The sequence below is a fragment of the Nylanderia fulva genome, unplaced genomic scaffold, assembly GCF_048542155.1.
Source record: "Nylanderia fulva isolate GAGA-0341 unplaced genomic scaffold, ASM4854215v1 Scaffold21, whole genome shotgun sequence".
Taxonomy (NCBI): domain Eukaryota; kingdom Metazoa; phylum Arthropoda; class Insecta; order Hymenoptera; family Formicidae; genus Nylanderia; species Nylanderia fulva.
The window spans coordinates 3153864-3177028 of record NW_028190275.1 but is presented as its reverse complement, the minus strand read 5'-3'; the positions used below and the strand labels follow the sequence as shown (position 1 = coordinate 3177028).

General features: G+C 38.7%; 1 protein-coding gene across 3 annotated transcripts in view; it reads right to left on the bottom strand.

Moving 5' to 3' along the window:
* Ca-alpha1D (Ca[2+]-channel protein alpha[[1]] subunit D) overlaps nt 1–23165 on the bottom strand; it is an 87245-nt gene that overhangs the window by 46636 nt on the left and 17444 nt on the right. For all 3 annotated transcript variants that reach the window (XM_085482548.1, XM_085482549.1, XM_085482550.1), the window contains exons 2-8: nt 12461–13025; nt 11512–11617; nt 7360–7499; nt 4171–4277; nt 3623–3775; nt 887–1083; nt 196–299 (exon numbers count right to left, since the gene is read on the bottom strand). In XM_085482548.1, coding sequence (XP_085338674.1) covers nt 196–299; nt 887–1083; nt 3623–3775; nt 4171–4277; nt 7360–7499; nt 11512–11617; nt 12461–12822 — 1169 coding nt within the window. In that variant the 5' untranslated portion in view covers nt 12823–13025. The remainder of the gene's footprint in view (nt 1–195; nt 300–886; nt 1084–3622; nt 3776–4170; nt 4278–7359; nt 7500–11511; nt 11618–12460; nt 13026–23165) is intronic.

The window sequence follows — 23165 nt, the reverse complement described above, 5'->3', positions numbered from 1 at the left end:
AGCTGGATCTACAGCGTTATATGTCTCCGTATTTACGTTTTCTCGATGAAACACGTGTAACACTCGAGTTTATCATTCCCGATATATTTTATAAAATATTAGTGAAAATTAGGCAGCACCGGGCACCATCCTTCTTAAAACTTATTTGTCGCGATGGAGAATTATTTATGGAGCAAAACTTCTCGCGACACTTACCCGGACAACACACCGAGAATTAGATTCATCACGAAGAAAGCTCCGAGGATGACCATCGAGATGAAATATATCCACTGCCACGAGCTCCCCATCGCATCCTCGATCTAAATAAAACGCAATTATATGATGATAAAAATAAGTGAACTGGTCCTTGACGACTGATTAATTTTGATTTGCACGGAAAATTAACAGAATCACGGCTAAGTGTATAAATATAATAATATGTGGAATAATACGGATCCGAACAATGCACAGCAAATACAATCACATCAATTATATTAATTACTTCAACAGAGTGTCTATTTCACAGAAAAAGCTAGAAAATCTCGAATTTTTCATTTTTTTCTTTTTTCACGTTTTAAATTCAGATCATTTTCATGGAATTTTGTTGGAGAGAGAATTTTAAAGAATTGTTTTCCATTATTTTTTGACAGTTTCATGAACAGTCAATACAGAATCTCCATTACAATTCTTAATGATAAACTAATAATTTTATAATATAAAAAGTTCGCATCTACAAATTCTCCAAATTTGTTTGGAGAATTTTGAACCGAAAATACTCGGTGAATCCGATCAGACCCGTGTTTCGGAAGATTTTCATACTATTTGAATAGACATCCTGTTCAAGAGCATAACGTGAGTCTACTGAAAATTTGATGTGACAAGACATATCGCGTATAAGAGATTTTACATTATAAAGCACGTCCGTCCAGCCTTCGAGGGTGACGCATTGGAAGACCGTGAGCATGGCCAGTCCGAAGTTGTCGAAATTCGTGATACCGTAGTTGGGACCCTCCCAGAACTGTTTGCTGCAGTAGAACTCGGGTCCGAGTTGAGAGCACTGGAAGCCCATCTCGCCGCACGGTACCGGATTGTCCATTATCCGATCTGCGATATAATAAAGGGGAATCGAATTTTTTTCATCCCCGAAACGAGAGATGCCCGCGAAACCGTAATAAGATCGACTTCCCGTATATATAAACGCGCGGCATTAAAAACTTGCCTAATTAGTTCCGAGAGCAACGAGTTTAAGGTGTCGTAAAAATGTTTGCATATTTCTCTATACGTATGTATCTATGCAGAGTGGCTTGAGATTAATACTTCTTCTTCCTTACTTACGCGATTTATCGATCTTTCTATCTCGCGCTTCTACGGTGCATAGGTCAATTAAAGGAGCTTCATTAAGCCCGTTGCTTCGTTAAACTTTAAATACACTTGAGCCAACATGGCAAATCGTATCTGGATCTCTCTCTCTCTCTCTCTCTTCTTACCGAATTAAAATAATGAATATATAATTGGTTTTCGTATTAATAGTATACATAAATATATAGAGCAGAGAAATATCTAACATGTAATTAAAAAATAATTAGTATAAATTTTAATCAGTTAAAATAATTATTCTAATTGATTAGTTAGAGACTATCGTCGGAGGTTCTTTGCGATGGTGTACATTTACACGAAAATAGAGAAAGAATATAACTACAATATATATATTAATTAATATAATCATTAATACACTGAAAAAAAATTTATTGAATTCGAATAAATATTTATTTCAATACTGTCTAATAAATAATTTATTTGAAGCCAATAATATTGATTTAATGTGAAAAATATTTATTTAATAAATAAGGAAAATTCCTTTCCAGACAGATAAATATTTATTTATTTCCAATAAATGATTTATGAGGCAATATTGGAATAAATATTTATTAATTTAAACAATGATAAATTATTAAATTAAGGCCATGTGTAACGAGCAATACGATATTATTTTATTATTGAGAAGAAAATTCTTAATTTGAAATAATAATTATACAAACGTTTCGAGCTCTACTTGCTCCTCTTCAGTGCGCAAAAAAATAGTGATAATAAATAACGATAATAAATAAATACATAAAATTCTAATAAAAAATCCGCAATACATAGTCAATATAAGTTATATAGTTGAGTCATAGTTAAAACGCAAAATATATTTACAATGAATTGAGACCATTAAAATAGTTCAACAAAGTAAGAACCCAATTAGAAGCAGAATGATTCGTCCGGTTATTCATAAAATATATTAGAATTATTAATAAAAACTTGGAGTGACACTTATACATTACTCCAAATGAACCACTTATCGTTATTTGACGAAAGTCCCTCGATCTGGCAATGATTATGTTCATCCTCTCCAAATTATTTGATATTTGTTAACAAATATAAAATTTATTGTCATACGAGCTTGAGCATTGGTATGTGATGTTTTGATTAGGTATTAATTTTGCATTGTTTATTAATTTAATAATTTTTTCAGTGTAAAAATAAATTAAATTTATTATACAGATTTTAAAGACGCGAGTCTGGGCGAATTCTCTCTCTCTCTCTTCCTCGTCGCATCTCGGCGTATCTCTTTGTATCGCCCGGGCCCGGAGACGTCCGCACGCTATTTTACGCATTCCCGTGAATCAGCTGTTTGCCGTGCGGTACGCAAATCGCGCGCGCGCGCTTGTCCCTCGCGCTAATAATAATTAGACGTTAGTTTCACGTTCGCGTCTCTCGCGGCTGAATCATATCTAAAATAGCCGTCCCGGCGGAAAGTGTGTTAGGAGGCTAAGCCGGGAGTTCCCTTCAGGGCCCCTCGCCAAATTCCCTCCCCCATCCTCTTCCTTCTTCGTCTTCTTCTTTTGCGCCATTCCTCGGTCCCGACGATTTTTCCCCGAATATCCCACGGGAGCGACCTTTACCAAGACCTACGCGATTTTCTAAATAATCTAACAGACACGAGAGTAACATTTCGCATTCTAAACTCCTCGTTAATTCTTTATGACGCAGGACGGAATGCAGATAAATTCCTCATGCGTGTATTATACTAACATTCTCGATATATGTATAATTTTGATCTCATGACTTTTTTAGAATTCGCTGTAAACTGCATAAGCAATTTTTTAAACCCAACTGTGCGACAATTTTTTTGCACGATTATACATTAATATTCTTGATATTATGTACTATATAAATATATACATTATTTTTTATTATATATATTTTTACAAATATATTACACATTCAAGAAGTAATTTTCTACGTATATATAATCTCTTGAGAAGAGATAAGTAAATTTAATTTTTTAATAAAAAGAGAGTCCAGATTCGCCTTTTCAGAAATTTAAGTGTGAATTTTTAGTCATCTATATATATCGAATACATTAATTAATATATCCATAAATTAGTTACAAAATAATATCAAGATATAATATTTAAATTGAGTTTCTTTACCGAATATATATATATCTGAGTCAGAGAGAGATTCGGGATTCGAGAAAATTTATAATAAATTTGAGAGCATGTGTGCAAACATCGATCCGGTATACGTTCGCCGTCGTTGCCAAGCATTGCGTTAAATTTTTATCAGAACACGTAGCAATCCTGAAACGTGCACTTACCAGTTATGTTGTTCCTGCATGTTTTGTGCATCTTTCCGGAGAACAGCTCGAGGCCGATGATGGCGTAAATGATGATGACAAAGAGAACTAATAAAGCAATGTGCAAAAGTGGTACCATCGCCCTCAAAATAGAGTTTAGGACCACTTGAAGACCTACGCAGATGACAAATCCATTTATCTTTATCATGAATAAACGAGCGTACATTTCTTCTTCCCTTTCTTCCATACACACATATGCATTAATTATGATTATTAACTCTTTAAACAACTAAATAATATATATTCTGACAAAATTATGTTGACATCTCAATTATTTAATTGTATGTCCCAATTTAATTTGTTCAACTTAATTCCTTGATGTTTATTCGCGACAGATAATTGACACATCGATTAATATTATTTAAGTTTTTAAACAGCTTCGAAATATACATATCCGAAACAATAATTATTTTGACATTTCATGAATTATGTTCGAGTCGAATTTATATTTAGCTTAGCTTCTTCGCGTTATTTGCGATAAAATCGATATTTTGAGCGAAAAGTCTTACTTGGAACACCGGAAACCAGCCTGAGAGGACGTAGAACACGAAACGCCCTTAAGGCCTTGATGTCGAAACCCTCCTTCATGAGCATCATCAGCACCGTGCTTATCATTCTACAAAGGGGAACGCAAAAAATTTTTCTATACAGCAGACAAGTAAGGATTAACGACTTGATGATAAAATGGAGACTTTATAATGTAGGCTGAAAGTTCATTTTCCCAGAAGATAATTTGTCCCTGAAGAAAAGAGCTTTGTGTGCCAAGGCTAATAGCATTATAAACGCCGCATAGCGGCATTTATGAGAACGTTTACGAGGCATAAAAGAGGGAGGAAAAAGAAGCCTTTCCTCCACCATCTAAATAAACGAGAGATATATCTTTTTCTCTAAACAAAAAAAAATATTTTCTGAAATTATCGCGTCCGGTACCAATCAATTTTTCCTGTTCACGCGTCACGTCTTTAAATTACCGTAAACATTCAACGAACCAGAAGGTTTGTGTGACGTTGTCGCTAAACGAACCGAGCCGAATGGATCCGCCGACCGGAAGGAAGCGATCTCGCTCGACGAGACAATTTCGAATATTACCGACGACTGCATTTTCTTCGTACATTAGGCTGCATGTCATTTGAATAATGGCCTTTGCGTAATGGTCGATTCGAGGAGAAAGATATATATATATATATATATGTAGTTGCGCGCATGTTCTCCCACGGGACATTAAGACGGATCAATTCGCCGTGTCGTTAACCGAGAGACCGATAAAGTTATCAGACGGTGGAGGAAACGTCATCGTCTATCTGTTATACGGAAAACGGATAGTTATGCTTGTCGATACGAAATACGCCGTAATTCCACGATAAGAGATTTTTTCGCCAAAATCTTCCGCGCGAACAAATAAATTCGCGATCGCGGATCATTAACCGAGGGATGAAACGCGAGGAGGATGGGTCGACATGCTCTGTTTGTCAACTCTTCACGGACGTTTTAGATTACGTGTATATGTATAAATGTGTTTATTTGTGTGTGTGTGCGAGATTTCTCTCGTCTCTTTACTCTGTAAAATCGATCGATGGGATCGCGTAAATAGGGTACCATTATTTACGTCATGTATATATATCATGGTAGTAATAGATGCATGTAGGAATCATGTATCCAGACTCTGGCGCGGATGGATTATGTGGTACCGGCATATCGGTTTCACACGATGTAGTAATCATGATTAATGATTTTTTATTCGCGCCAAAGACGGGATCGGAATGTAATATTTCACAAAATGTCGAAAATACGCGCATCTTGCATACGATTTTTAAGATAAACGCGTTTTTCGTAAAACTCCGAGAAAGTTATCTCATTTAACGTCAATGTATGGATTAATGGTCGTGAGTACAAACTTTCCGCAATCTACCAAGATATTAATCACGATGCCCCCCTTAGAATCAGTAAAAAAAATTTAATATTTGCTCTCCTTGCGAATAAACACTGGATTTATTTGCAATTTTATTTAATATAAAAATATAAAATTAAAATAATAAAAAAATTTTTTTTTTAATTAAGAAAGAATAATAAGAAACAAAACAAATTTAATCATGTCTCTCCTTGAACAAAATTTTGCGGACGCCCGTGGATGTAAGTTATCGGTGCCAAATGCTACATTGAGTTCATTATCGATACTTGAACAGTGTTCATGAATCTTCAATTCCCGATTGCTCACGCTGTTATACCTGGATTTAATTTACACGCATGAGTTGCGGCATATTATATACGGATTATATATACGGATTGCTAAATAATTCTCTAACCCGTCTTCGTGCGCGTAATAATTCGAGCTCGACGTATATCGTCGCGCCTATATCACGACGAAAAAGATTTTTTCGATTTCCTTCCTTCCTTCCTTCCTTCCGTTCGTTCGTTCATTCGTTCCTCCATCAGTTTGCACCCCGCGAAATTTACGCCGGATTAGACCCTCGTTCGCGAGCTCGAGTCAATTTCATCAGCTTCAGAAGCTATTTTTATACAATAAAGCGCAAACTTTACAATTTTTCTCTATTCGCCTTTTTAATTTACATTCACGGGCTCTTTTAACTGCGTATATATTTCGCGAAAAAACATGAAATACTCCGATAACTAACGAAGGGAGTAACTTTGTTCAGGTGCTTTCTGTATAATCGGTACAAAATAAGAGGGCGGAGTTTTTAAAATCGCTTTAGTATTTATAAGACACTCGCCACACCAGCTCTTGTAAATATTAAAGCTCGCTAGTACGAGCTTTTTATGATACTGTCATGTTGTACGAAACAGTTGTCGATAATTTTTTTCCGCTCTATTTCCCCACAATATGAAATCGCTTTATATACTTTTATGATATTCATCAGATTTTAAATATTTATGTATAATATTGCAAATTTACAAATTTTGTCGATAATTAATATGAATCGCAAAAGTTAACTTGTAAACTTCATATTATATTTAATATTAATGTTCAATATTTACTCGCCAAACGAATATTTCTAGCTAATCGAGTTATACGACTTGTCGCTGTCATTCGTGCACTTTGGTGGACGTTATCGATATTGTATGTGGGAAAACATTATCAGGTGTAAACTATCCAATGGTAAAGTGTATATGATCGCACTATCGATTACATCGACAGTGATCCAATTAGCTTGCAATTAATACAAATTGTTAGATACTATATATCTATATATGTCTTTATTGGTTCTCGCTTGTCGAATTTGAGGAAAAATCAATTTATCAGAAAACGAACGCCGAAGGTATCATTTGGACGTCGAAATGCTCGACTCTTTAACCTATTTTTCGTTAAAATTCCAATAAAGATATTTTAAGAAGAAATCTAATTGTAAGCTTTCAAAAAAACCAAGTTTCTTTTATAAATATGTTAGTAAATGAGGCTATATAAATTGGAGGAAGAAAATTCGCAAACATATTTAATCCTATATAATATGAATTCAGTTCAGTTATATAGCGAATTTGATTTACAATATATCGAGTTTGAACAGAATAAATAAAAGAATTTCAGTCGCGTAAATTTAATTCTATCTAGAATGAAAGTTACAATATATAAAAATCTCTCAGTTTTTTAAATATTTTTTTCGAAAATTAAAATCCCGGACCTACGTCTATCTGCGGATAAAAGATTAAATAAATGTAGAAATTTATTAAGCTGATGTACTCACCCAATCACGACTATCGTGAAATCCAGCAAGTTCCAACCGTTGCGGAGATAAGCTCCCGGGTGGGCGACGAAGCCGTAAGCTATGATCTTCATCACGCACTCCACCGTAAAAATCACAAGAAAAACGTACTCTATCTTCTCCTGCAACACGCCGTAAGAAAAATCGTCGTAAAAAGCGGAATATATATATATATATATATATATATATATATATATATATACGGATCGATCATCCCTTTGAAAGAACATTCGGAGCAAATGTTACAAAGGAGGGTGTTTTTTAATATTGGAAAGAGAACTAGGATTGACAAGTATCGGCTGATAAAACATACCGCTGTCGCTAATTTGACCGCGGAACACGTTCTTCAAGCGAGGGTAATTGAAAGCGACGAGAACAAATTGCGGCGGACTGCAATTAAAAACGAACCCGAGAGAAGACAATAATGTTTCGTGCCCTGCGCACGCGTACAACACGAGCATTTCGAGCACGAGCGTCGCGTTGCAGTTGGATTACAATGAGTTACGACGAGAACGTGATCGCCGTTTACACGGAACAGGAAGGTGTCAACGCGCGCCGATATTTTTTACATGGGACTTGTGGCCTCTCTCTCTCTTCCTCTTTAGAGCCATATTGTAATAACCTGTTGCTGTTCTTTCTTTGTTTGCTTTAATATTCTCTTTAACTTCGCTCACCGCCACACGGTTAGTTCAAGAGAGCGAACACTTCAGCGAGAGGTACTCTCTCCGAATTTCGAAACTTCGATCAACTCGTTATCAAGTCGCGGAATTAATTAACTTACCATGTCTGCCGCAAAACTGTGTAACACTCTCTTCAACTGTTACGATACCATATTTTGACAAGTGACAACTGATCGAAATTATAAGTGATCAAGAGCAGCTATATATATGTGTGATAGAAATTGATAAGCACGATTGTGCGACATGGAAGAAAAATGTGATACAATTTTAATCATTTATTTTCATTATAAATAGATCGAAAAAAATATGCAAAAAAAGCATTTTAGAAAAAAACACGAGTTTAAGATTAACTTTTCGACGTCGATCACCCCACATTGGTATGACTCATGGATATTAGTACCAGCAGCATCGCCGAGCATCGCGTAAAAGGATTAATCGACGCATGGCACGGTTGCAGTTTACGGTATAGGCCTTGGTGAGAAAAACAGGCGAAACAAAAGGAAGAAGCGGAGGGTTAAAAATAAGGCCGAAGAGAGAAAACGCTCGTTCGCTACACATCGGAGGTGGGGAAAAAAGCCACCGTACGAAGAGAGAAGGTACACTGGAGTATATGGTGGATGTTAAAAGGGAAGTTGAAAGGCGGATACACAAGACCATAGAGAAAGAGAGAGAGAGAGAGGACACGGATTTTCTTTATCTCTCTCTCTCTCCCTCTTTCTGCGCAGTGTCCATTACGTTTAATTTCCGAAATCGATCGATTATCGGCTTGCTGAAATAAGTTCGAGCGCACATTATATCGCTCGTATTTGCTCGCCGATGCATGACACGTGGGCGCCGTTACGTGACTTTGAGGGCGCGAAGTTGTGTAGAAAGTTCCCAAACTTTTGACGGATCGCGTTGTTTCTCTCCCTCTCTTTTACACGCTCTCATCTTTTTTTCAAAGCTTTATTATTTTCTGGATTACGAATTTATATCACCTTTTTAGAGAGAACGTCGTATGCTACTTAGGCTAATTCATAGTATGATTTTTAAGGACTTGTTTTTGATCAAATTATTGCTTTACTTTATCTTTTCAGATAAAAAAATATTTTTTTTTTTTTATTATTATTTCGTTTTTGAGAGTTCTTTTATAAAAATTCGAGAATAATTTGTTACAGTTCGGTGATTAAAGAAATAACTGATCCGAGTGGAATAAAAGTGAGATATATATTAATGATAATGCTTGATAAATTATTTTTCATCCCTCGCACCTGTCAACTTTATTCTCTAAAGCTCGTTCCCATAAATATAAATTAAATTGTATTAATTAAATGTCGAGCTTCTCAGTAACATTAACACACACTTTGTTCCATTATTAGATCGGTATCTCTCATTAGAAAATGCATTTCTATCACGCACAGTTTTTCAGTTTAGTCGCATGAGGATTAACATATATTGTCCACGACGTGGGCGAAATACGGAAAGAGCAGACCAGGAACGTAAATATTATGCAAACGTGCCTGTCGAATAAATCTACTATTGTGACATTAAATGCCAAATGGTGTTCGAGACCTAACGAATATTTCACGCTGCCTGAGAGATTAAACTATTCGCTTAGTTTGTGACACATATTTGCATCGAATAAAACATTTTATTAGATCGAGATTATTTCAGAAACGCAATATATTCAAGCACAAAATTTTTACTAAGAGTTTTTTAAATATATATATATAAACATAATTTTGTTAATAAGAAAAGATAATTATATATTTAATTATATATATAAAAAGATATAATTATGTACCTGTATACATACATATTTAAATATACTGAATTTTTTCTCTGCTTTCTTTCTGCGATCATGATTTTTGTATGTTTGAAAGACGAAAAAAGTTAATCTTTTTCTGTCATTTTATCTTTGAAAACTAACACACATGGAGCGACATATATATTATGAATTTTTCATATAGTTTGATAATTTTATGGTGGTAAAAGATATCAGAGTTTCAGAGTTTTACTTCGATTGAGTATCGGACTGAGAATGAAAAAGTAGAAAGTTCTTAAAGAAGATTTAGAGAGATCGAGCTTAAGATTTGCGACTTTTTGGAGTTTGCAACTGGAGAATTCGCGAATCTCTCCCGGAGGTGTTGTTCTCCGTTTCTTCCTCCGAGGATGCTCAGAGAGTGCACAAAGAGTGAGAGAGACAAATAAGAAAAAACAAATTAATAGGATATATATATTTTGGTCATAGATTTTATAAGAGTAGCTGACTGTTTCTAAAAAGAAATCTGCATTCATTCTTAATTATTAAATTTTACATACATTGTTCATTATCTACTCTTATTTTATGACGCTATATTTCTACACAATTATTAATTGTATATTTTTCCCAGGTCTGTACGAATCAATCCTTTCACAATTCAACGAAGCTCAAGGCTCCGACAATTACTGTAACGCGCGTTTTGCAGCGGCTAACTTTTCGCGAACATTTCGTTAACCTGATCTCGAACAAAGTTTCCTCTCGATATCAATTAGCGCGCAAGGGATGTCCTTTGAGTGACACGAAACGAAGTCGCCTTTGGCGAGATACTACGAGCCCATCCCACTTTAGTACATGCATAATACGACGTAAAACTCAATTTCGAGTTATCGTTAACTCGAGCCGTTTCTCTCTCGAGTCGTGTCGAGATTTCGCGATCCCGAGAATCTCCACCGCCGAACCTCCGTGAATGAGCTCGAACGGGCATTGATAATCCGTGAATGACTTCCGAAGTGTCCGACGAATTGGGTTGGGTTGAGGGAGGAGAAAGGGATGAAAGGGGTTCCCGCGATTAATCTTCGCGCTACAGCGACATACATGCGAAACTGCGCTTTCCAATTATAGGCGCCCGGGGTGCCATGCACGCCTGATCTCGAGCAAGATTGAACAATTATTGAACTTTCAGCTCGAATAAGTTTCATGCCACCAACCCCAACGCCAATGTCTCGAAATCGATAACTCGATAGAGGCTCGCGTGGTTCGTTGAACGGGACCGTCACTCTCTTATTGTTGCAAGGGAGGGCCACTCATCGATTTCGAGAGAGACACACGTACATATGTATGTATATTTGTATACATGTAATATATCACACGATTGGTAAAATTGCTTCATTTCGCATTCGGTGAATTTCGCACAAAGGGATTCCCGGCGGCGCCTTTTTTCATATAACGAAACGATTGCCCGTTTGCTCGCTATTATTTTTAGTTCCTTTCGAGGTTTCTATTTTTACTTAAATATAACTGTGCGTTTATAAAATAATGCACGTTGAACATTATTCGATTTCCGCTTGTTTATTTGGGGGAGGTTTTTCGATGGAAAAAGATTATCATTTTATTTAGAGAAGTCTAATAAAAATAGAATTGAATTTCTATAAATAATTATTGTTAGATAGAAAATAAAAGGGATGACAAAAAATACACGTGCCGGGTACTCACCAAGTACTGATTGGTCAGGTTGGAATCGCCATAAGGGTACGGCGTGTAGACTGCCAAAGCGACGCAGTTTGCAAATATCGTCATAAGGATGAGATACTCGAAGGGTCTGCGAAATGACGTTGATAAAATCGAGCGAATTAAGGGAAAATATAAGGGTGGTTATTCTGGCGTGTTAACCCTTTTGGAACCTCAGAAATCGTCGCCAGTATTAACCCCGATATCGTCATCGTTGTATCCAAACTCGAATTAGGGTCAGTCTGAAAGAGCGGATTAACACGCAATTTATTAATTATATAAAATCAGAGACGCGTAAATACTGACTCACTAAACTTTGATCTCGGAATTCTTCCCTTCATCAGGGGATGACGCGTAGAGAATTAAGGGCCTGTACATAAATTGAAAAATTCTTTTCCACGATTAAAGTATTAATATTAACAAACGGGGAGGAATCAAAATATTGGTACTTGAACTCATAAATTTTGATTGACTGTACAGATTGATATTTCTACGATTAAAGTATTAATATTAACAAACGGGGGAGCACTACTATAATTTCAAGTAAAAAAGTTTGAAAATTACATTTTTCATCGGCCTTTTAAACATTTTTCGTTTACATAAAATTATCGCGTTCACATTTCAATAATGCTTTTGACAAAAGGGGACATTTGCTCCCCCTTGGAATCAGTAAAAAAATTCAGTATTCGCTCTTCTTTTGGAACACAAACCCTTAGAATTTATTTGCACATTTATTATTAAAAAAATAAAAAAAAATAAAAATTACGCGACCCCCTGGAAAAAATCCTGCGGACGCTTGCGGGCATTTGCTCCCCCCTTGAAACGAGTAAAAAAATGCAACATTTCCTCCTTTTGCAACTATTTATTATTGAAAAAAAAAATGAAAAAATCCTGCGGACGCGCCCTCGTTTAACGTCGCTCGCAAAAAGGATACTTCCATTCGACGACGCTGATGCACATCTTCCTAAGAGGGTTCGTGAGGGCCAGGCAGAAGAGGGCCCGGACGGGCCTGTCGGGCGGCGGCTTGCCGCCCCGTCTGACGGGCCTCTTCTGGGCCGACTTGGAGGCAGCACCGGCGGCGGCCCCGGCTTGGCCGGTCTGCGACTGCGTGGGCGGCGGCGGCGATTGATGATGCGCGTTCGCGCCATCTGGCGCGACACCACCGACACCACCGATCGATGACTGGCCGACGACGATGGGGGGGGTCGCGGTGGAGGGGGTCGCGGCAGTCGGCTGGGCCCCCGGCAGCCGGGCAGGTGGGCCCAACGCCGAGCCCCCATCCCCCCCCGCGCTCATCGGTCGCTGGTGTCGAGCTCCGTGCTTCCCGTGCTACTACGACGACGATCGCACCTTCGTCTTCTTCTCCTGCGGCGACGCACCTGCGATTGCTGCCCGGCGATCGACGCCGATCGACAGCGGTGTCTCAGAGGCGCCCCACCACGCGCTGCAGCGAGCCGGCATGCTACGGCACTGGGCTGCTACGAAGCTCCCTCCGTGACCTGGAGTTAAAAGGTCGAGGTTCATGAATGAGACAGAGAGAGAGAGAGAGAGAGAGAGAGAGAGAGAGCCCTTTCGGCCCTAACAGTGCGAGTGCGCATTGCGATGAGTATCCTATAAATTGTAATTATTCATGAGCCAACGCCGCGATGCATTCACCAGTTGCGAATTGATGTGCACTCTCGCGAAAATATTCTCGAAACGCGTATATATACATACGTAAATATCGTATTTCCGAAAATGTCACATGCGTCATTTTCACTCGATATATTTGAAAATTATATGAAAATCATTTCTTTAGATTTTCATTCGAAAGGGTGGAGGGATAATTTTGATTTATTACTTCTCTTTTTTTTTTAAGCCGCTAATAAATGTTACGATCATTTTTACACGACTTTTTAAATGAAATGCACACGCATAACTGAGATTAAATTATATATATATATATATATATATATATATATATATATAATTTATCATATATATATATATATATATAAAAATTAATACAATTGTCGCTCGTATATTGAAAACAAAGTGATAAATATAAGGCCAACTTATCGAGCTGAATATTCGAGATGTTCAGTCAACTACCATTTATTACATGTATAAATTATAAAACTACAGTCATTATATTAAAACTAACGCAAATTACAATCATTCTATAAACGTTTCGACCGCACGCGGTCTTCTTCAGTATAATTATTGAAATATAAATTCTTACAATTCACATAATATCGAAATTTAATTATAGTTATTCAGAATCAAGAGTTTTTGAGCAATTAACGCGTGTTTCAATCCGTCCTGTCCAACAATGTTCGCCTCGATATTATCCCTGATTTTGTTCAGATCTCGGATAGTTTCATCGTTAATATGCGAGAAATTAACCCGTTCCGTAGGCGCTGCGATTAATAAAAAATTACCGATCAACGTATGTCCAAATTATAATATGTATCCCCTACAATTGGTAGTATGCTTACTATGTAGGCCAAACAAAGAGGCAATTGCAGACGCGAATAAAAGAACATAAAAATAATATTAGGTTGGACTCAACGAAACATTCAGTAATTTCTGAACACATAATAAATGAACATCATACTTTTAATTGGGACAATGTTAAGATCATGGACAACGAAAATAATTATTATAAAAGACTCATTTCTGAGATGCTACATATCAAGGAACAAAAAAATGGACTAAATTTAAACAAAGATACTGAGTTACTTAGCGAGTCGTATTTTGATATTTTGGATATATTAGCGAACAAGAAATAATAATAGGACAAATAGGACATTAACGAGTAAAACATAGATATTAGATCATATATAAACACGCACGCTCTCCGATCAAGTAGAGTTTAAAATGAGCTGTCTTTCTGTATTGTTGGTTTGTTATGTGTCATCCTTAATAACTGTTAATAAGTAGCAAAATTGTCAAGAAGAACGATGATAGGTAAGATAGATAGATAGATAGATATATTTATTGCCGCCCCAATTGGGGATTACAAGGCGCTTTTTTTTTTAAAGGAGCGTTCCCAAACCTTTATTCCTTCCTTCCTTTTTCCTTAGCCTAAACTTATACCTAAAACTTAATCTAATTACATTTTTCGCCACGCCTCTCCTTTTCGCCGCCTTTCTCATCTTTTATCGCATTCTGCCCTACCTACACACACACACACGTCCGCCTTTCCCTAACCTTTCTTATTCTAAATTATCTTAACCTACGCAATCTTACATTCTACTTATCCTATGTTGGACCTCCGCTTCCGGTTACCGTTATTCTTCCACTCCTGTCCTCTCCCTCCCTCTCTCTCTCTCACACACTCACTCACACACTCTCCCCCTCTCTCTCTCCCCTTATCTCCTACCCTCTCTCATCCCCCTGTCCTCCTTTTTCCTCCTTCTCCTTCTCCCCCCTTTCCCTCTTGCTTCCTCTAACCTTTTTAACCATATTTCCCCTTCCCCCTCCTCTCCTAATATCTCCTTTACCATTTCCTGCCAGCTTTCTTTCCTTCCCCAATCCATACATTCCTCCCACACATGCTCCCACGTCTCTAACCCTCTCCCACATATCCTGCACTTCCTATCCTCCTCCTTTTCCCAATACCTATTTCCCTTCATTTCATTTCCCAGTCTGTACCTTGCCATCCTCCTCCATCTACCTTCCGCCCACCCTTTCTTCAAATAGCCCGGAATCCCCTCCCCTTTAATCTGTTTGTACCACTTATTATATTCCGATTTTATCATTTTTCCTACCCTCTCCTCCCTCTGTTCCTTTCCTTCCCATTCCTCAACTTCTTCCCATCTGAACTCCCCCTTTTCCCTTCTTTCCTCTATCTCCCTTAATCCCATCCCCTTACCCTCAAAAAATTCCCTTCTTTCTCTCTCCCACCCTGACAATTCCCCTCCTTTTTTTGCCCTTTCTTTAATCTCCCCCAAACATATTCTCGCCAACCATCCTCCCTTACCCTCCTCTAACCTTCTCTCATATCCCCATGCTCTTCTACCCATCCTTGTCCTTATCTTTTCCCTTTGCAATTCCTCCCTTACCATATATCCAGGCGTTCCCCAGTCCACTCCTAACATCCATCTCAGATACCTTTCTTGTATCCTTTCCAATCCCTCTCTCTCTTCCCATCCCCATATCTCCACCCCGTATCCTAAAACCGTCCATATTAACGCATCGAAGAGCCACAACCTCCTCCCCCAGTTATTCCCAAATCTCCTCTTACCTATTCCCCATACCTGTCCCATAATTGCTGCCCCTCTCTTTATTCTGTCCCTTACCTGTCCCTCTTGCCCCCCATTCCTTTGAATCACATATCCTAAATATTTGTACTCCTTTACCTCCTCTAATTTTTTTCCCTTCCAAAACCAACTAGCCTTTTTTAACCTCCCTCCCCCCCTTCTGCATCTCATCACCTTCGACTTCTTCTCATTCAGTTCCAGTCCCTTCCCCTCCAGATATCTCCCTAACCTCTCCATCATACACCTCATCCCCCCCTCATCTTCTGCCAACAGCACCACGTCATCCGCGTACGCTAATGTATATACCTTGCCCTCTCCTAATCTCACACCCCCCCATCTCCCTTTCTCCATTTCCTCCTCCAAGTCCGCCATCAACATGTTAAACAGAAGCGGGCTCAGTGGGCATCCCTGTCTCACCCCCCTCCCCGTCCAAAACTTCTCCCCCACCTCCTCCCCTATTCTAACCCTGAACCCTATCTCTCCTAGCACTTCCTCGCACCTCCTCACCGTCTCTTCCTTCACCCCCCTCCCTCTTAACGCCGCCATCAACTTCACTCTGTCCACCGAATCAAACGCTGCTCTCAGGTCCACAAACAGTAGGACCATTTGCTTTCCTTTCCTACTTATTTGTCTGTTTATTAAATAATTTAATACATAAATATTGTCCACTGTTCCCATCCCTTTCCTGAACCCCGTTTGATTCGGTGGCAACATCCCTTTTTCCTCTATCTCTCCCCTCAATCTCTCTGCCAACACCGTCGCATATACTTTGTATAAAGACGGTGTCAGAGTTACCCCCCTGTACTCCGAAACCTCCTTTCCCTCACCCCTCTTCAAGATTGGCACCACCAGCCCCTCACTCCACTCCCTTATCCACCCCTCCCCCTTCCATATCTTATTGCACAACTCCCATACCCACTTCTCTATTCCCTCTCCTCCAAATTTCCACACTTCTCCCGGAATCCCGTCCACCCCCACCGCCTTTCTTTCCTTTATCCTACCTATCGCCCTCCTAATTTCTCCCTTTTCTATCTGATCTTCCCCTCTCTCCTTCTCCGTCCTTCTTCCTCCCATTATCACTCTCGATTCCACCCCTCCTAATAGATCTCTAAAATATCTGTTCCATTCCTCCATCTCAATCCCCTCTCCCATTCCTCCTTTTCCTTTTCCCCTTTCCCTCCTAACCACCTCCCAAACCTGCCCTTCCGTCCTCGCTTCCATTGCTTTCTTCGTCCACTCCTCATTCTCCTCCTCCTTCTTCTTTCTACATAATCTCTCATACTTCTTTTTTCTTTTCCTGTATTCTTCTCCTTTCCCCCCTATCCTCCTCCACCTTTTTAACTCCTTTACCACCTCCCCCTTCTCTCTTCTACACTCCCTATCAAACCACCCTCTCTTTTTTTCTTTCTTCTCCCTTCCTTCTCTCTCATTCCCCTTATCTAACACTTCCTGTATCTTCTTTTTCTTCTCCTCCCACTCTCCCTCTACACCCTCCTCTTCTTGTTCATCCTTCTGCTTCCCCCAAATTTCCCCTATCTTCTCTCTAAATTCCTCCTTCCCCTCCTCCGTCCAGTTCCATCTCCTCCTCTTTTTTCCTTTTCTTTCTCCTCCTCCTCCTTTCCCTTCTAACCACACTATTAACGGCATGTGATCCGAGTCCATCCTTTCACCTATCTCTAACTTCCTGATTTCCTCTCTTACCTCCTCATTACCTATTATGTAATCTATTACCGATTTCCCATTCGGCCCCATATATGTCCACCCCCCTTCCTCATCCCCTGCTATTCCTCCATTCATTATCGCCCACCCCTTTTCCTCCAGCTTCTTCACCAACCTTCTCCCTTCCCCATTTACTTTTGTATCTCTTGATTTTCTCCCCTTCCCTTCCTCTCCCTCCTCCTCTCCTATCTCCACTCTTCCTCCTAAATTTCCCGTTCTTGCATTAAAGTCCCCCCCTATTATCGTTCTTACTCTGTCTCCCTCCTCCTCCATCCATTCATTCATCTCCCCTAGCTTCTTCTCCATCTCCCCATTTATGTACACTCCCACCAACCTCCATCTCTCCCCTCCTTTTCCTATCCCCACCTCCACCATTCCCTCTTTATCCGCCTTACACTTTCCTTCTATTCCTACCCCTTTTCTCACCCCCACTATAATTCCCCCCATAGCCCTTCCTTTTTTACTCTTCCTCCTCGCATATTGCACCTCCCATTTATATCCTCCCGGCATCCTCCCTTTTATCCTTTCCCACCCTTTTTCATCTACCCATGTTTCCAGAAAAAACATTACGTCCCATTCTCCCACCGCTTCCCAGAAGTCCGCGTCCTTATTTCTTAATCCCGCCACATTCCAGAATGCCACCTTCCATCCTTCCTCCCCTTCTCCTTCCTCCTTTCCTTCTTCCCCTCCTCTCCCTTGCCCTTTACCTCCCACTTCCCTCCTCTCTCTCTTTCTCTTTTTCACCCTTCCTTCCCCACTCTTTCCCTCCCCTCCTTTCCCGTCCCCTGTATTGCTTCCATCCCCTTTCCTTCTATTCCCTCCTCTCTCCTCTCTTCCCTCCTCTCATCCCCTGCTCCTTCCTCCTTTAGTTCCTCTTTCACCTCGTCCCATCTCCACCATTTACCTCTCATCCAAATTCTCCCATACCTTACCCATGCCCTCCTTCCCTCTCTTTCTTCCCCTCTCGCCAACTCTCCTAATCTCCACATCATCCTTCTTTCTTTCCACGTTAGATCCTCTTCAATCCTCTCCTCCCTTCCTCTCAACCTCCTTTTCTTTTCCATTATCTCCCTTTTAACCTCCATCTCTCCCACCCTTACTAAAGCTATACTTGTCCCGTCCCTTCTCCCCTCCCCTATTCTCCTCACTTCCTCTACCTGCCCCCCTACCCCTATCTCTTTCAATAATTTCTCCACCTCCCCTTTCACCCCCCCTTCTCTTCCCTTAATTCCTTTTATTATCACATTCTTTCTCTTTTCTTCTCTTTCCTTTCTCTCCCATTTCCATTCCATCCTCTTAATCCTATCTTCCATCTCCTCACTCTCCTTTCCCCTTTCCCCTTTCTCCCTCTCCCCCTTTTTTCCTATCTCTAATTCTTCCATTTTCTTCCCCATCTCCTTAATCCTTTCCATAAATTCCTCCCTTTCTCTCTCCCACTTTTTCTCCCTCTCCTCCATTTCCTTTTTCAGCCCCCTTACCTCCTCCCTTAACTCCTCCTGCCCTCTTACTCCCTCCTTGATCTCTTCTCTAATTTCTCTTCTTATCTCTCTCATCTCCTGAATTATCTCCTCCTTCCACTCCCTCCCCATCTCTTTCAATATCTCCCCTATCCCTCCTGCCTCCTCCCTCCTTTCAACCTCCGGCGACCTTATTACCTTTTTACTTCTCCTGAACGCCCACTCCAAATCCCCTTTTTCTTCTCTCTCCTTTCTCAACCCTACTTCCTCTAATTCCTCCCTTTTCCTTTTCAATACCTCCTCTGCCGTCCCTGTGCTCCCTCTTCTCTCCCATTTCTCCGTCTTCTTTAATCTTTCTATCTCCTCTATTTCTTTTCTTTCCATCTATATCTCCTTTACTTTATGCCTAGTGACTTTCCCTATACCCTATCTCAGTTACTTTCTCCTCTGCTAGTGACTTTCCCTATATCCTCGACTGGCTCCTCTGTCACTAGAGACTTTCCCCGCACCTACACCTATCCCCTATCTCTCTTCTCCTTTTACACCTGCACTCCTCTTTCCTAGTACCTTCCTCTCCCCTCGTGCCCCTGATCTATCTTCCAAACTGCCAACTCACTCTACCTGCATCACTTCTCTTCCTTCTCACCGCTCTATTCCCTTCTCACCCCACTTGCCTGCACTCCCCTTGCATTCGCCACCTTCAGCTTCTCACTCTCTCACTCTCTCTCCCCCTTTCTCTTCCACACACCTCTAATATTCCACTCAAATACACACACTGACAGCACCTCAACCTTCTCACACGCAACCGGAAACGGAAGTCCACGATGATAGGTAAGCATACTACCAATTGTAGGGGATACATATTATAATTTGGACATACGTTGATCGGTAATTTTTTATTAATCGCAGCGCCTACGGAACGGGTTAATTTCTCGCATATTAACGATGAAACTATCCGAGATCTGAACAAAATCAGGGATCATATCGAGGCGAACATTGTTGGACAGGACGGATTGAAACACGCGTTAATTGCTCAAAAACTCTTGATTCTGAATAACTATAATTAAATTTCGATATTATGTGAATTGTAAGAATTTATATTTCAATAATTATACTGAAGAAGACCGCGTGCGGTCGAAACGTTTATAGAATGATTGTAATTTGCGTTAGTTTTAATATAATGACTGTAGTTTTATAATTTATACATGTAATAAATGGTAGTTGACTGAACATCTCGAATATTCAGCTCGATAAGTTGGCCTTATATTTATCACTTTGTTTTATATATATATATATATATATATATATATATATATATATTGATATAGAGAATAGAGAATAGCGCACCCCGAAGTTAGCGATCCCACGCCTACACTTAATGCGAAAAGCGAGATATTCCAGGCAATTCGTGAACATTCCACTCTCAAACGACGCAATTATATCTTTGACGGGACAAATCCACCGAGTAGAAGCAACGTATACAATGCATCGGGGAGGGTCGCCGTAACCTTGTCCCCCCTTTTCAATTCAGAAGGGATAATGCATAGCGCGCAGCCTTTCGATTGCATCGTGGGTGCAATAAAAAAATAACAAGGCTACTGAATGAAAAGAACTCGATTATTTCGGGACAGCTTTTCTACGATCCCGGCGTTACCTATATCAAATGCAGTATTTTTCCTCTCAAGAGTCAGCTCGTTTATTTTTCTCAGTTTTGCAAGAAACGTTTGAAGCGGTTCGAAAAATGGTTACGCCATTGATGAAGTAATAAAGCTAATTAATCTTTCAGCTTTTTATAATAAACTGCTTTCAGATATTATTTCTTCAAATAATGGAACATATTTCCTTAGCATTACGAATGAACTTTAAATATCACGTTAAGGAAGATACGAAAACATTTAGAATAATAAAACTAATTAATTTTTAGTTTTTTATGATAAACTGCTTTCAGTTTTTATTTCTTCAAATAATAGAAAATATTTTCAATTATTCTTTTTGCTTTGCGTTCTAGATATTTTATATTAATCATTTTCTTAGCATTATAAATGAACTTTAAATGTTAAGAAAGATAAGAAAGAATTTTGAATAATAAAACTAATCAATCTTTTTACTTTATGTAATAAATTATACTTCTAGTTTTTATGTTTTTTCAAACAATAAGAAATATTTTAAATCATTTTTTTTTTTTGCTTTATATCATAGATATTTCATATTAATCATTTTCTTAGCATTATAAATGAACTTTAAATGTTAAGAAAGCTAAGAAAGAATTTAGAATAATAAAACTAATTAATTATACTTCTAGTTTTTATGTTTTTTCAAACAATAGGAAATATTTTAAATCATTTTTTTTTTGCTTTATATCATAAATATTTCATATTAATCATTTTCTTAACATTACATAAGCGAACTCAAAATTTCACGTTAACAAAGACGCGGAGGAAGATGTGAGTCGTTATTATAAGCTAGGCGAAATTACTGGAACGGTGAAAAATTATCGAGCACTCTAATGGAACATTTATTCCGCCCCTTTCAAGTCCCGGAAGCGGCCAAAGCCGCATGTAAATTGCGCGCAGATCGTACGTGGTAACATGACAATTACTCGTGATAGAAATCTGTTGAAACGTTACAATACGAGGGCGGTCGATGCTTTCCCAACCCCATAATCCTACTATCGCGTACAATAAATCGTTCATGGAGATTACTGTTGCGCGGACAAATTCTTCGCGATCTAACGAGCGTGTCGGTTTTACGACCGACTTTCTTGCCACGGAGTTTTACAAAAGCCGGATTTTCAAGATCAATCGATGGATTCTTCCCATAAATTGGCGTCGTATATTCCAACAAAAAATCTTTTATACGAAATCGATTTTCAAGCGAGGGTATATTTTGCAATAGATGCAAATTTTTTAAATTATACTCTTTTAATGGATAAAGCTTGTCGTACAGAAATTGAAAATAATCCATTACACTAATATTAAAAAATTGACAAAAATTTGTACAATTAAAAATATACACTTTGATACTAAATACATTTCAGGCAGCATCATATAACAGTTTGTCTGACAAAGTAAAAAACTTTCTGCTTTCATTAAAATATATTATTAATGTAAAATAATTCGAATGCAAAATTAATTTCGTCGCTATTTTAAAATTGTGATTCTCATACTGTACATTTTTTTACTCTTGTTAGCTTGTGTTTGTATATATATATATATATATGTAGTATCGGGACTCCTCCATAACGCGTAAGTGGGTGATGCGAGAAGGTTAGGCAGAGGGCCTAGGTAGCTTAATGGTTAGAGCAGTCGCCCGGCAAGCGGAAGGTTCCGGGTTCGAGTCCCGGTCTAGTCACCCGAAGGCCCGATTCTTTTTCGCGGATCCCACATTTGGGGGCTCGTCCGGGATGGAGGCAGGATTCGGTCTACACGAGGCAAAAACGAGTTAAGAGACGATTGCGGGTGTTGGCTGGGGGTGGGAAAGAGGCCCAAGAACCCAGTGGCACTAGCGCGTGGCGACATTCGAGGGCGAATGTCAATTCAGGACGGCCGAGTGTAGTATCGGGACTCCTCCATAACGCGTAAGTGGGTGATGCGAGAAGGTTAGGCAGAGGGCCTAGGTAGCTTAATGGTTAGAGCAGTCGCCCGGCAAGCGGAAGGTTCCGGGTTCGAGTCCCGGTCTAGTCACCCGAAGGCCCGATTCTTTTTCGCGGATCCCACATATATATATATGTATATTAAAAAATATTATTTTATTATTTTCTCTTATAATAAGTGTACATACACTGAGAAAAAAAAGTTGTTAACTTGACTAAATTATTCAACTAATTACTATTTTGTTAATTAAACATATAAAGTATTTAAATTAAATACAACATATTAAATCTAAAACTTGGTGTATTTGACTTATACTTATATATATATACATATATATATATTCAATTAACAAAATAATAATTAGTTGAACGCATCTAACAATAAATTAAATACAACATATTAAATCTAACTTACTGTATTTGACTTATATACATTCAATTAACAAAATAATAATCAGTTGAACGCATTTAGTCAAATTAACAACTTTTTTCTCAAATATATATATACAATTTAATGTTATTACATTATTACAAAATTGACTTTTCTTGTTCCCTTTACGCTTTCCTAAAAAAAAAAAAAAATTACGAAAGTGACTTTTGCACTTATGTAGAAATCCGTCATATTTT